Here is a 15,224-nt window from a genome sequence, read left to right as displayed (position 1 = left end):
TCGTATCTGTGTGAACGGACAACGGTTGATCTACTCGGATAGCGCATAGTGGTGGTGCCCCCGTTCGGTGGATCCGTTGGGCGTACCCTTTCATTTCGTGTCGAATCTTAACGAGAATTAAAACTTTGTTTTCGCTGTCCGTGAGGGGGAAGTGTATGTAGCCCGAGGCGCAGATAAGCGACCCGATCTGCAGGAAGGGGGGAAGTGGCACGGTGAGGGTGGCAAAGTTGTTGATGGTATTGCTGATCGGAATGCCGCTGATCCTGATGACCCATTCGATTCAGCATCGGTGTGGACAGAGGAATACCCCCCCGATGGAGCCACTCCATCCTCGCTAGCTACCTTCAAAATGTAAAAGTTAAACGCATTGATCAGATAGTTGAAGAAATACTTTTTCGAAAATTTTGGGACGCCCATTATGATGTCTTCATTGTGCACCTGCGTGAGGGCTTTCCAGTAGATCTTAAATGTCGCCTCGTTCATTTTGTTCTCCTTGATGAAGCGCGTAATGAGGATGGGCAGTTTGGACGAGAGGCTCGCGTTCTGCAGCGAGATGGGGGCGGCGTGATGTGGGCAACGAGATGGGGAATGCAGGTGGTTATGTGGAGGCGCTTCTTAGGACAGCCACTCCCCGGTGAGAAGCACACGGGTGAGAAGCAGATGGGTAAATGGCTAAGCAGGACATCACTGAGCAGCGCCACTTACCGCCGAGGTCTGAGTCAAGACATTAAAGTAAATGCTGGGAATGTTGTAAAAGATGTCCAGAATGGTAATTACAATTTTATGGACGTACACCCCGTCCGGCTCTATCTTCTCGTTCATCGCAATTTTGGCCTCCTTTATGTTCATCTGTTCGCATTCCTCAATGCGGATGCTGCGTGGGGGGGAGGGAGCAGTATGATGGAGTAGCGAGGTGGTGCAGCAGGGGAGGAAGGATCTACGGACAGGCAGCTGCTACATCGGAGAGGGAACCCCCACATCGGCTTCTGGTCCGTCGGGTTGCCAACGAGGATAGGATGGTTCCCCCCGGAGAGACCTACCTCGCCAGGTTCACCATCGCCTTGGAAATATTTTTCACGTAAAAGGTGAGGATGGCCCTGCTCTCCTGGTACTTCTGCTTTATGAGGATGGACAAGACGGTGTTCTTAAAAAAGAGGGACTTGTCGAGGAGGCAGGCATTAAACCAGAGGTTGTTAATGTTGTTTGCCTTCTGCAAGCAGAGGGATTTAAATAGCTTAGCATTATGATCTGTGTGGTCACTTGAGTTTTTTGTTTTGTGAGTAGACAAGGTGGAGGATGATTTGTTTGAATCTTCGGATGACCCGTTGCTGACTTTTCTTTTAACTTTAACGGGGTAACTTGCGTCGGAGGAGGTGGAGGAGGAGCCCTTGTTTCGGCTGTAGTCGCTGTCGCTGTGGTCGTCCCTCTCGTGGTCCTTGTCATGGTCCTTATCGCGATCCTTATCGTCCTTCTCCCCTTTGTAGTTCTGTTCATGCCTGCTGCCCAACTTGGCTTTCTCCTGATATTTGTCCAATTTGAGAGAGCTGTCCTTTTCGTTAAAGTCGATTACGGCGTGTCTGCAGGGTGGTGGTGGTAGAGCGGTTATATGGGGTGATGGAAGCCGGGTGTCGGAAGCAGATGTTTGGGGAAGATGTCTCCGGCGTAGGTGTCAGCAGAGTGTATGTCTCAGCAGAGTGTATGTCTCAGCAGAGTGTATGTCTCAGCAGAGTCCATGCAGCCATGGGATCCATTTAGAGCACCTCTCCGAGGGATTACTCCTCCCCACTCACTTGTTCTTCTCCAGGAGGCGCTTGATGAGGAAATTTTCGTGGACCTTCTTGGTGTGGTAAAGCGGCATCCCCTTCAGTAGATAGTTCAGCACACTTGGATTGTTCAAATTGCAAAGATTGAGAAACTCGCATGCCCTGGTCTGAAGCTCCAAATCCGCGTGACTGATGCAGTTGGTAAGGATCTTCTTCACGGCTGACATGAGCTTACTGTCGTAGAAGACCATCTTCATGATGGCCATGAGAATCACACACTTGGTGTTAGACGATCCGAGGGTAAAATACATTTCGAGTATTTTCAGCTGGTTGCTTAGGGGTACTTTTTCCTTTATGAGGTAGCCAAAAGAGCCGATGATATAGGAACAGAGATCGATGAGCAACTCGATTTTTGTGTACCGATCGGCCAGATATTTGTAACACTTCATCGCGGCGTACGTTTGCACCTTCTGTTCCTCCTTAACTTTGCTGTTATCGGAAGTGGTGCTTTCCTTCTTCGCGGACTTGGCCGCCTTGTCGCGGCTGTCCCCTTTATCGAGTTTGTCTCCCTTATCCAGTTTGTCTCCCTTATCGCGGCTGTCTGCCTTATCGAGCTTGTCCCCCCCCTTGGCTGGCTTCTCCCCCTCAACGAACCCGGTGACAATCTGTACCAGGCGGAACCACACCTCAGGGAAGATGGACCGGTAGGTAATCTCAATCATCTTGAATATGACGTCGATGTACCAGGACAGATCAGGGGAGAAGTTTTCCGCAAGAATGCTAATCTTAATGATGACCTCGTTCTGTATGTACGGGTCAATATAAGGCAAGTGGTGCAAAAAGACATTAATGAGTAACTTCCAGTTGGAGTTGTTACACATGTTAAAGAGAATATTAAATGTTTGTATCTTTATCGTTATGTCATCATTGTTTAGGAGGTTTATCAGATGCATGATGTGATTCTCCAGCATGTTGTATATCTTGAGATTCATTTTTAACTTTGCCAGGCTATTCAGAATGACATAATTGATATTGGACTTGTTCGAATCGAAAGAGTTTGTGATGAGGCAGAGAATGATATCTCTGTTTCGATCCTCTATTTTGGTACCCAAAAAATTGTACACACTGCAACATTCGTAGATGATGGCGTATTCGATGTAGATGGTACTCTTTTCGTTCCTCAGCTCCTCCTTTGACTTCTTCTTCCCCATGTAGAAGCTATTCTTTGAGAAGCTTTTCCTGAAGATGTTCCTGCTCCCTAGGTTGTTATTTCCATTGGCATGTCCATGCTTATCGTTATATCTGTTTCCGTTCGGATGGACACTTCGAGGGCCGCCACCACTCCCGCCACTTCTCTGCGCGCTGGGATGGGGGTGGCCAAGAGGGCGGCCACTTTTCTCCATGCTCGATTCGAAGCCTATCCTGCCCTGGAGCTTCTTAAACGGCTTGCTCACGATGCGATACAGAATATCGTTAATATTGTTAATGGTGTTTTGAGACAAGCCCTGCAGATCATACAGCTGAACCATCTGCAGGCACCTGATCAGAAGGAAGGGGTATCTAAAATGGTTATAGTAGAACCCTTCGTCAACATTTAGATTCTCATCCAGAATCAAGTAGAGGACGTTGAGGATGAAGTGAAGATACTTGTTGATGTATTTTTTTATTTCAGAAAAATTTATTTCATCAATGTTGAAGCTGCACTGTGAGTCGATCTCCATGATTTTATCGACCTTCTTCAGATCGCTGTAGAGGAAGCTCTGCTCCTTTGAGAGAGAGGAGCTGCTGTGTTTGTTGTACCCCCTGCTCTTTACTTCGCCTTTGATGTTAAGAGACATTATACGCTTGCTTCCAACGCTGCTAGATTTACTAGATTGACTGGAACTGCTGGATTTGCTTCTGCTTCTGAATTTTCTGGATTCCACTTTGAGGTCTTCCCTCTTGATGGAGTGCTCATCTCGTCTGGTGCCTCCCCCGCGATTATCGCCACGATCGTCGTCATCCTGCTCCTCGTCGTCATTCTGCTCCTCATCGTCGTCCCCCTCCTCCTCGCCGAAGTACTTTTTCTTCTTCCCCCCCTGCTTCTTCCGGTACTGCTGCACCGTCTCATATTTCTGAAAAACCAAAATGATTACATACATCAAATTGAGGTAAGCGAAAACGTTAAACATATTCACTTCATTAAGATTCTGATCGAGGAATTTGAAGATTTCTAATTCCGTTTTGCTCTTGAGCAATAGGTCATGTCTTTTTTTGTAGATGTTTGCCAGACAGAGGAAGGCCTTCTTCCTGATGTTCGGTTTGTAAATATAATTTGACGTCACAATGTGAAGTATGTCTTCATACATATTCTCTATCAGCAGGTCATTAATCTTCTGGCTGGCAAAATGGAGTGCCAGGAAGTTAACTTTCTCGTCATTGCTCTTGAGGTCTAGCTTTATCGTACTAATCATCATATGAAGCATTTCGTTGTTCTCGTTCACCAACAAGGACAGCGCTGTGTACCCGCAGTACTTGTCGCTGAAGTTCGTGCTGCTCATTAGTTTGATTATGTCTAGGTAGGACAGCGAAATGCCGTACCCCAGTATGTGACAATATATGAGCTTCCATATGTACTTCTTCCTCTTATAGTTGGTGATATTCTTTTCGTTGAACTTTTTTTTAATCTTAATTATTTCTTGCAACACGGTTTTTTCTTCATCCTCCAGACATTTGCAGTTCCGGATCTCGTCGATGAAACAGGATAGCCCCCTGATGCTGTGCTTCATCATTTTGTCGGAACAGCGGCGAGGTGGAGAGGCGGAGAAGCAGCGAAGCGGTGGTGGTGCTCGTAGCGTCGTCACGTCGTTGCCTAGCGAGTGCCGCCACGTGGTAGCAGAGCTAGTGCCGCCGCCTCCCTAGCTTGACTCCCTTGGCCGATCTCGCCGCGTCACCGTCCCACCACCGCTTTCCGCTTCGCCTTTTCACCGCGAAACCTCCGCGGCGAGAGACAGGGACAGGCGCGGAGAAACTTCATTTACCTGCTCACCTCGTTTTTGCGCCCAATGAGGGGAAAAAAAAAATGAAAAAAAAGTAAAACGCACAAGAAGGCAGAAAAAGGCAGAAGAAATTGACAAAAAATCACAAAAAAGCACAGAAGAAAAAAAAGATGCCCTGTGGGGTGACTAACTTTAGCTGATACTTGTAGCTTAGGCTAATCCCCCTGTTGCTTCCTCATCATTGAAAATGCAGGAGAGGCCGAGTGGCTTTGCCTTTTCCGTTCAGGGACACTCCCGCACGTCGCGTGGCCCCGTCAAAGGAGAAAACTTCCGCAAAGTTGGAGAAGAAAGACCGCGCTCGAGGTGGAGCAAGCCGGGAAATGAAGAAAAATCGTGTCGTGCGCGTTGGCATATCGTTACTGCTCCGTTCGCGCTGCCATATCGTCACTGATCGATGCAGTGACGGAACGGGGACGACTCAGCCGTATGCGTGTTATCTCCGCGTCCCTCATGGTGGAAATTCACGAGACGGGAAAATGGCGAAGCAGTAAAATGCAGCTGGCGAAACAGCAACTCCCCCAAACTGCAACACATGTATTGTGAGACATCCCTGGCGTTGGACCCACTCCCTTGTTAATATATTTTTTTTTTTTTTTTTTCAATGACGCAGCGACTGAGTGGGACTCCTCCTCCACCCATGGGGTAACAGGCAAAGGGGCATACCAGCAACTATGCATATGGGGAAGAAAACAAATGCGTCGCTTCTTCCCTCCAGGGGACAAACTCAGGGAAAGATATGAACTGGTTTTCTCTATACAGTCGCCCCAAATTCTTTACTATAAGGAAAGAATGGCAGAGGGACAAAAACGAATCTGGTAGGGGGGGGTGCCCTTATGGAGACTTCCAAAAAGGTGTTCCTAATTTACTGCTGAGGGTTGCGGCAACATTTGAAATGATTGCTTCCTGTCCTAGCTGTGGATACATTTTTCATATTCCCCCTTCGGCGTGAAAAGTACCTGGTGTTCTTAGCTCTCCGTCCCGTCCAGCAGACTTGCGACTACTCCAACGGGTGAAGTGCGTCCACTCGCGCATCTCTGCGACGGTTTCTTATCACCGTGGTAGGTTCGACTCTCGAGAGAGATCCCCACATTTAATTATTCACTGCACCATCTCCCTCCGCGAAAACCACTATGGGGTGATGGAGCCAACAAACACGAGCAGTTTTATATAGAAGAAGCATTAATTTCTTTTTCTCCCTCCGGAGAGCGACCTCCTTTTCCCAAATGCACAGATCGAATGGGTGCTTATAAGGATGACCAGGGGGGTCACCATTTGCGTCGGTTCACTTTGTTGCGTTTGCCAAGAGGTGCGCTTGGGCCAATTGCCACAAAAGAGGGCACTCTACTACAATGAGCAGAGCCAGGAAGAAGAGGAAGGGGGGGAGGGGAGGAAAGTCTCACGTCTTTTCCGCGGGTGCTCCTTAAAAATTGGAGATAAGATGGCGCTCCTAAGGGTATGCATACTTTTGTGAGGTATACTTTTGTGGAGAACACGTACACATATCCCTCCTTCGGGTAGACCTCTAAACCTCTATCGACCGTGTACACGGAACGGGAAAGGATATGGCAGGCATGGCCCAACCTATGGGGAAAATTTCCTTCCCAGAAAATGACACCCCTCTTTTGTCGTCACGTCCCATGTGCATATCGCTACGCCTAAACGTTTCACTCTCTTCGGTTAGCCCACCAACTGTGGTGATGTCGTGGTGATGAGCAAGCGATCTGACCCGCGAGAGGAATGACGAAAAAGGGGGGACATATAAGGATGAGGAAAAAAAAATCTGCTTCTTCTCGTGCTGAGTTAATCCTCACCCCCCCGACGAGGATGCTACAGAATTATGTTGGCATACAATACGGGCAGACCTCTACAAAGCGATGAGTGTGCAAATGCATGTACAGGCGGATGGCACACTGTGATCCGCGGCGGTGAGGGGGATTTCCCTTAACGGTGGGGATGCAAAATGTATAAGGGGGCAGCACCTTGGAGAAAACGGCCTTCTACACCCTCAGGTGGGAAAACGGACAGATGGGCCAATCAGAAGATGGACCGACGGGCAGAGGGACCAATGGGCTGATTGACCAATGGGCTGATTGACCAATGCACAATTCTCACCTGGGCAGCGTCTCTCCAACCGCGGCCTACAATATACGTCGCAGTGGAGAAAAAAAAAAAAAAAAAAGCACAAAAAGGGAAAGATCCACATTTCCTGAAGGCACATTCAGATGACGTTGGTGGAGAAAATGAAAAAAAAAGGAACCTTCGCACAACTGGCAGCGACGCAAAAGAGTTAAGCGAATGTGAAGTGGAGAAAAATATACTCAGCTGAATCTGTGAAAATTTGCAACCGTGGAGTTGAGCCTGCACAAAAATATGCTGCACGGGTCAGCAGGGAAAAAAGGAAAGAGGTCCGAAAGGTAGAAAAAAACGGGCACGGAAAAGAGGCAAAAAAGGAGGCAAAAAAGGAGGCAAAAAAGCAAGCAAAAAAAAAAGTAAAAATGAAAAAAAAAAATAAAAAACACTCGAGTGAGAAGGAGAAAAACGTAAACAAACGCATACGAGTGGATAGAGGACTTCCCCACACCACACTCCCCATTTGTTGTTGCTCATCGCCACGTAGAAAAATAACATGCGAGAGTAGCCCTCCTTTTTTGCGTACACTACGTTGCGCCCCCCCTAGAGCGTCCCCCATTTTTATTACCAAATTGGTACGCTTCTATGTGAGGGCACGGAACGGACGAAAGAAAAAAAATAAAATTCGTGGAAGTAGAGAAAGCAGAAGTAGAATAATCCACCCCGCGGTTTCGGGAAACAGACGGAAGAGATCCCGACACAGGGGAAGACTTCAGGACTAGGAGTACGAGCTGCCCTCCAAATGTGACGAGGAGGCCAAGGCGGAAGGCAAGAACCACAACGCGTAAAGCAGACAGGCGGTACTGCGCGCGCAGGATAAGTGAGAAAAGGTGAGGAAGAGGAGTAGCAGCGGAGTTGATCATCAGCAGAGTCGACCATCAGCAGAGTCGACCATCAGCAGAGTCGACCATTAGCAGACTGGACCATCAACGTGACGCGGCAGGGACCCCAACGGGAAGAAACATGCGAAAGGAAGGAGCATAAGCGTAACTTGCACACAGACAGCTATACCCCTTTGCGTAGGCGCTTTTACACACTTGTATAATTATGGAGATTCCTGGACTTGGACTTTTGCATAGATGGCGAAGACAAAGAGGAGAGCAGTTGGAAAAATGTAAATACTCCTTCGTGGATGCCCTGAAAAAGGGGAATGCAACTTTGTGGGGGAGCGATCGGCGGAGGAGGAGAGGGAGGCTTGGCCTCATCACCCTCTGTGAGGAAAAATCAAACGCATTGCCCAAAGATGGGGAAGAAAAAGGCACCATACCAGATAAAGATGAAGATGGGAAGAAAAACAAAATGAATGAAGATGATTCAAATGCATTGAAGGAACAAGCCAACTCTCCTTTCACGAATTCATTTGACGCTCCAAATGCTTTGCTTTTTGAAAATCTAAACAAGGAATACAAATTTATTACTACACAAGATAACTTTGATGGCTTCCGATTCGAAGTAGATAAAAGCGTGAACAAGTATCTACAGTCGACACACACACTTTTCCTTGGGACGACACTAAGGGATGTGGGATACCTGTACCAATTCGGGGCAAACTTCACGAACAGTGACAACAGCTTGCTGATGATCAGCAGAGTGAATATTGATGGCAGTGTGAATGGCAGGTTCTGCAAAAGAATACAAAACAATATCGATTGCAAGCTCAATTTTAACACTTATGCGAAAAGTGACACGAGAAATATGTACGAAATGGCTGTAGAGGTTAATAAGCCTATATACACCTACAGCATGAAGACGATATGGCAGGGCACCTGGATCTTTAACACGTCGTACACGCAAATGTTGAGTAAAAAATTTCAAGCGGGGGTGGACTTAACGTATATCGCGTCCAATTGTGCTTCCATTGGATCCTTTGGGCTTCGATACAACCACAAAAATAATGTCCTGTCAATGCAGGTGGTCAGGCAGCCAAATTTTAAGTCGCCTGAATTTATGCTTAATCAGACACATTTGTATAAAATCCAGTACGCTAAGAAAGTATCCGATCGGTTATCCTTGGGTACGGAGCTTGAAGTCACTCCTCAGACGAAGGAATCTGCCATGCGTCTGGGGTGGGACTACTCCTTTCGTCATGCGAAAGTGCAGGGGAGCATCGACACCAGTGGGAAGATTGCCGTGTTTACGCAGGACTACTCGGGCTTTGGAGTCAGCGGGTATATAGACTACCCGAACAACGAGTACAAGTTTGGCTTCATGATGCACATAGCCCCGTCGCAGGAGCAGCCCGCGCAGCCCGCCCCGTAGCGGGGAAGTCATAACGCGGCAAAGTCGTAACGCGGCGAAATTGTACATGGACGGGTCGGGACAAAGCGGCCCCTCCCCCCCTTCTCGTCGCCTCTCAACACCCCATTTGAACATGCGGGCGCATGTCCTTATAGTTTTTTAAATATGCATAATGCACAACTCTGTGCTATCGTTCCTGCGCACATGCGGCGCGAGTTCCCTTTTTAAAGTTTAGTTCCCCTTTGCGCTTTTAATTTTGGTCCCGGCGTTCGCGCTAAGTGAAATTTTGTGAAATTGTGTGAAATTACGCCATTTTGCGCCAATTTAGGCCTATTGTGTACTCCCCGTAAATAGCCATTTTGGCAAAAAAAAAAGTACACCTAAATTTATGAACAAGTCATATTTTTTTTTTTTTTTAACCGTTGTTTGAAAAATATTATGACCAAGTCAGCATGAAATAAAAAATGAAGAAAAAAGAAAACAAACTAGGGCAAACTACGTAAGGCAAACTAAGCACGACAAATGAAGCAAAAACAGGTTAGACGCAAAAATGCCGTAACGTGTCCATTTAGACACTAATAAGGAGCAGGGACAGGCGAAAGAAGCCCCAAACGGATGGAACAGTTCCCCCATGGTGTGTATTCCCTGCTGCAAAGTTTCTCTTCTTTTCACCCATCCAAGGGGGCACCAAAAAAGAAAAAAAAAAAAAAAAAAAAAAAAAAAAAGGCACACACGAGTTATACAGATGCGTAAGGGGTAACACACACGCGTCGGGGGTGGGTAACAAAACCTCCCCATGGGGACCATCCGAAGAGTTGGACAATTCTCCCCCCTTTGCTTGCTTCCAACAAATCGTACGAATCTTGCGATGGGCCTAATTCTCCACCTTGAACTTTCCGTGGTCGAAGTCGCCTGAGCGCAGCCTATCCGTGATGCCACACAACACAGTGGAAATGTCTTGAAAAAATTTGCTCTCCTTTGGAATACCCAACGAGAGGATTATGTGCACCACGGCGGACACAATCAAGTTGTGTAATTTGCTGGAATAATCATAATTCGTCAGGACAAAGTTGTAGAATATTTTTTTAACAAAATCGTGAAGGGCATCGTCACTCAGCAGAGAAAGGATGCCCCTTACACTTTTTACTATCTTTAAACACCTCATTAGGAAGATGTTTTTCTTCTTTTGGCTACTTATATTTTTATAGCCCTCGAAAAAAGTAAACACGCAGTTGTTTATCTTCTCTTTCACCATGTCGGTAACGTGTGTCCGGTCCTGATTGTAGAGGAGGTACTCCGCCAGGATTACGCACAAATTGTAGCTCTGCTTCAAGGATAGGGGGTTCCATGCCTCCACTAATTCGTGCACCTTATTGTTAAAAATTTGGTCATACAACTTTTTCAGGACCTCCTTTTCGTCGTCCACTTGGTAGATATACATCAGCTCGTCCATAAATTTGTACCACTCGAAGCTTTTAACGCTGGGGTTGTTGTGGAAGTGTTTCTTCGCGGGTTTGTATTTTTTTTTTTTCTCCACAGGGGGTTTTTCCCAGATTGGCGATTTTTCCCCGATTGGCGGTTTTTCCCCGATTGGTGATTCTCCCGAGATTGGTGATTCTCCCGAGATTGACGATTCTCCGACTTTTGCCCCTCCCCCCCCCGCTGCTTCGCTGGAACTGGTGAAAGAAAACGCGTCCTCCGATTCGGACGATTGCGTGCTGTGGTCGATCTCGTCTTCGGTGGATGGGTCCCCTGGGAAGGGATCCACCGACGAAGCTGCTCCGTCCGCCTCGTCCGCCTCGTGGGACGAATTGGCGGTGTCATCTCCATAGGTCCAATTGAGCACAGGGGACAGGAAGTGTTTCTTCCCTCGAGGAGGATTATTTGCACTGAAGAAGTCGTCATTTCTGTACAACTGCACCAATTTGGCATGCATCTGCCCCGAGTCGCTCCCTCCAATTTGATCTTCGACCAAGGAGAGTAGCTTCCTTTTCTTCGTTCTGGTCTGATAGAATTGGTAGAGAGGATCCCAAAAGAGTAACTCACATTTTGCAAAAAACAGAAAAACAGGATCGAATAAGGACATGCAACTGTGTGCTAAGTAAAAATCTTCATTGTGTAATCTGAGAAAATAAAAATGTCTGATGGCATTTTTAAAGTTGACAAAATAGGAGTGCACGTCTTTGAAGATGTTGCGGATGGCTATGAGGTACCTCCTCTTCACCGCTTTCATCTTGTATGTCTGGAAGTACTTCTGCTTGTGTTCCTTCCTCTTCTTCCTTTGAGTGGTAGTTTCTTCGTCCTTCTTCATTGCAGTGTTTGTAGTGGTCTCGTCATTCTTCACTGCGGTGTTTGTGGCCTCGGCCCAATCGGAGGACGCCGACGAATCAGTGGAGTAATTGCTGGAGAACCCATCAAACATGTAGTGCACACGTGTGTCGTTGAACCCATTGGGGTGGTTGACCCCATTGACAAAGCGCTCGTTAAAGAGTGCGCAGTCATGCACCAATTGGCAGTCCGGGACAACTCCATCGGTTAGCATCCCTGTGAGCAGCTCGTTCTTGTCCCTCTCTTTCTTCCGTTTGTAATATTTCTTGTTGTAAATATAATCCTTCACAAAAATGAGCTTGTATTTTTCGTAGTACTTCCTATAAAGGTATAACTTCAAATTTTGGTACACAATAAAAAAAGTGACGTCAATCTCGGAGGACTCTGCTAGTGCGTTGTCCAGCAGATTGTTCTTCGCCTTGATAAGCTTCATCAGATGATAAAAGAATGGAAGGAAGCTTGCACAGGAGACAAGTTCTTTTGTTCTCTTCCTTCTTATTTCCTTCAATTCGATGTACTTATTTTTGCAATTTTCCACTAAAGTTTTCACCTGTCCCGATTCATCTTTTCGCAATTTGTATTCCTCGAAGAGGTCCAGGATGTGTTCATACATTTCGACAATCTGTGTGTTACACACGCCGTATTTTTTAAAGGTCCTTTTGATCTCACTGAAGAGAGCTTCATTTTCCTGTTGGTACTGACAGTCGTTGCTTTGGGGGCGGTTTGTCCCGTCCTCTTCCTCCATGTAGTTGTCACTGTTTGGGTGTTTTTCTCGATTCGGCAATTTCCCACTCGTTTGCGTCTTTTTCTGCTGTTGCTGCTTCTGCTCACCCTTCGGGGTGGGAAAGCCCGAACGTGGCCCCGGCGGACGATCGACATGCAAAGGATTCTCCATATTTAACCCAACCGGTTCGTCACTCCCCTTGGACACTTCATCGAAAAATATATCGCTTGTACCACCCTCATATGGGGGGATCATCCCCTGCTGCAATTTCCTCTTCTCCTTCTTCACCTGGGAAATCATTTTTACGTCTACAATTCTGCTAATCAGTTCATCCTCCTGCATCCGATTTATATGCTCCCTGTTTGGGCTGCCAATTTCGTGGGTATCCTGCTCACGCTCATTTGGTACTTTCCCTATGACTCCATAAAATGTGTCCACCTCGTCACTTTTGTTTTTTTTTATTATGAGTCTGTTTTTCATTTCGGTGAGCGATTCGTAGTTGTAAATGTCGTCCACGTCGAGGTCGTCTTCGGTTAGGAACTCCCCCTCTTCTGTTAGTGAGCGATCATCTCCGTTCTGTAAGTGGTCATCCGTCGAAGCTGCCATTCTGTTCCTTCCACGAAACTCTTGTGCATTCATCCCCAGGGAGAAATCCATAGGGACAGGTTCCTCCCCCTCATGGCCCTCCTGTAGTAGGTAGCTGTACCTATCACTGAGTTTTTTTTTTTTTTCGTAAAATCTGTTTCTTCAGCTTTATCCTTTCGATGAGTTTTTTTTCCTCCTCGTCTTGGTAGCCATCCTCGTGTTGGAAGCCATCCTCGTGTTGGTAGCCATCCTCGTGTTGGTAGCCATCCTCGTGTTGGAAGCCGTTCTCAGCTTGATAGCCCTTCTCACCCTCCTTTGTGGCTGCTTCCTCTCGGTGGAGAGCCACCCCATACCTTCGAATGAGAAACTCCCGTGAAGGTAGCCCCCCTGGGAGTGGTTCCCTCTGTTCAGCGTCATTTTCTGCGGGGCTGGCCTCTACCGCGTGGGCCTCCACCCCTTTGGCAGCCTTCACCGTGTCGGGTGAATCCGCCGCCACCTGGAGGGACCCACTCTGTATGCCCCTCTGTACACCCTTCCTCTTCCGAATCGCTACATAACAGTCGTCTTCATCGTCACTATAGATGTGAAAGCTCGTGTTCATCCTGTTAACCTTCCTTGTCTCTTCCTTTTTCTTCTTCTCCTCCCTTCTGCTGACTTTCCCCTTCTTGGTGGTTGCCTCTTGGCTGGGCGTCGATGAAAGGTGCAACTGTGAGGGGGGTACCAAGGGATGTAGCGAGGTGGGCGCGTCCGATCCATTGTTCTTTTCCACGTGGTGATTACTTCCTTCCTGTTCAGTGCCTTTCTCATTGGTGAAGTTCCCATTTGAAGAATCACTCGCCATTTGGAGGCCCCTCCCATATGCTTCTTCACGCTTTTCCTCATTCGGTGGCTCTCTTATTGGGATGTCGTCTTGGGTTGCAGATCCCCCTTCGGGGAGGGGTGCTACTATAGCGGCCTCACTCTTGGGGATGCATACTTGGGTTATTCTCCGCCCCACTGTGGTTTCTTCCTGGGTGCAGTTTTCCTCTTCCCGATCATTTGGGGGCCCATTTAAATTGGAGTCTTCCTCCCCCGTGACCTTCCGAATGTTCCGCTTGACTACTTTTCTCTTCGAGAACATGGTAAAGGGAAGAGGAGGGGTTGACTTCCCGTTTGGGTTTGGGTTCAAGGTTTAGAGTTAGGGTTCGCGTTTTGGTTGGGGGTGGGGTCTGCCACTTCGCTGATCTGTTCACTTAAATGACGCCTTTTTTTTCTGGCATCCGTTCTGGGGGAGGCTCCCTCTCACTTCAGTAATTTGGTGACCTATTCGGCAGTGGATCCCCATCAGTACACTGCCTCAAAATCGATTTGCAGAAAAAAAAGCTACCCTTTCCTCCTGATTCGTCAGATTCAGGGCGTCGTTCCCACACCTCGGCACAATTTGGCTAGTTCTAATGGGATACAATTGGAGCGGGGGAGAAGCTGCGGGGAGGTGCAGATGTAGTTACCTCGTGATGTCCCCCAATTCGGCGCATCTTTTTTATTTTATTTTCCTGTAAGCAGCGTCGTGGTATGGAGCTTGCGTGGTATTCCTCTCCTTCGATTCGATTAATAGTAGCCTCCACCGTGGCTGTAATTTTTTTTTTTTTTTTTCCATTACTACTTTATTTTCCGCTGACGGGATAATGTGCTGCTTCGACCTGGCAAAGAGCAATCGAGGGAACCCTGACAAATGGGAGGCAACTGCTCCTCTCTGTCCGTCACTTTGTGGTGAGTCAAACAGGAGCATTTGAAATGCGAATAAGGCCAATTTCCTTTTTTTTACTTTTTCAAATGGGGAGCCTAGTACTAAGTGGATCCTCCATAAGGTTGAATTTGTTTTGCAGTGCGCGTGGCAGAGGTGATGGGTTTCACCAGCCAGGCGAGTGCCTAACACCGTGGGAGGGGGAAGTAAATGGCGAGGAGAGTTATTAATTACCAAAGAATAGGGTCCCTTCCCCCCTCCTACCACCAGGTGGGTACATGACGCATTATATAAGCGGGGCCGCTTTAGAAGGGGCAACCTTCAGCAGAGGCACTAGTACAATTTGCACATGTAGATGCAACTCTGCATCCTCCTTTAAGTGGATCCCAGATACACCAATTATTTTACGCCCCACCGTCTCACTACAGCAGGGATAAGTTCCTCTCTTTGTGGTTTATCGGACAGGGGAAGTGGAACTACAAAGAGGAGCAGTTATAGCAGTTATATATGGAGTGGGGCCCCCATTTTGAAGCCTTTTTCTTCTTCTTCCTCTACTTCTTCGTCTACTTCCCATTTATAAGTTCCCCCTGGGGGGCAACAAAAGGGGTAGTGAATGGACACATGCATGGGCAGCCACACATCCGGGCCACTGCATGCGTAAGGACAAAAAAACGGGAGGCCTTTAACACATCCTC

The 15,224-nt window shown here is 47.4% G+C and overlaps 4 protein-coding genes across 4 annotated transcripts in view; 1 reads left to right on the top strand and 3 right to left on the bottom strand.

Annotated features, from left to right (window-relative positions):
• Nucleotides 1-4,534, bottom strand: part of C922_00886 (hypothetical protein) — a gene marked incomplete at both ends in the record, with an annotated part of 6,001 nt that extends 1,467 nt beyond the window's left edge. The window contains 5 exons of the mRNA XM_008816498.1: nt 87-187; nt 343-543; nt 706-874; nt 1,041-1,577; nt 1,791-4,534. Coding sequence (XP_008814720.1) covers nt 87-187; nt 343-543; nt 706-874; nt 1,041-1,577; nt 1,791-4,534 — 3,752 coding nt within the window. The remainder of the gene's footprint in view (nt 1-86; nt 188-342; nt 544-705; nt 875-1,040; nt 1,578-1,790) is intronic.
• Nucleotides 4,535-7,978: 3,444 nt separating this feature from the next.
• On the top strand, nt 7,979-9,190 carry C922_00885 (mitochondrial import receptor subunit TOM40; the record flags this gene model as incomplete). The annotated part of the gene is made up of 1 exon (XM_008816497.1): nt 7,979-9,190. The coding sequence occupies one exon, from the start codon at nt 7,979-7,981 to the stop codon at nt 9,188-9,190; it is 1,212 nt and encodes a 403-aa protein (XP_008814719.1).
• Nucleotides 9,191-10,043: 853 nt separating this feature from the next.
• On the bottom strand, nt 10,044-12,878 carry C922_00884 (hypothetical protein; the record flags this gene model as incomplete). Its single annotated transcript, XM_008816496.1, has 1 exon — nt 10,044-12,878. One exon carries the CDS (start codon nt 12,876-12,878, stop codon nt 10,044-10,046), a length of 2,835 nt encoding a protein of 944 aa, XP_008814718.1.
• Nucleotides 12,879-12,930: 52 nt separating this feature from the next.
• Nucleotides 12,931-13,926, bottom strand: C922_00883 (hypothetical protein; the record flags this gene model as incomplete). The annotated part of the gene is made up of 1 exon (XM_008816495.1): nt 12,931-13,926. One exon carries the CDS (start codon nt 13,924-13,926, stop codon nt 12,931-12,933), a length of 996 nt encoding a protein of 331 aa, XP_008814717.1.
• Nucleotides 13,927-15,224: the final 1,298 nt, after the last annotated feature.

The sequence above is a fragment of the Plasmodium inui genome (assembly GCF_000524495.1).
Source record: "Plasmodium inui San Antonio 1 unplaced genomic scaffold supercont1.3, whole genome shotgun sequence".
NCBI lineage: Eukaryota > Apicomplexa > Aconoidasida > Haemosporida > Plasmodiidae > Plasmodium > Plasmodium inui.
Note: the sequence above shows the minus strand (reverse complement) of the source record. Positions and strands in the feature narration are given on the sequence as shown.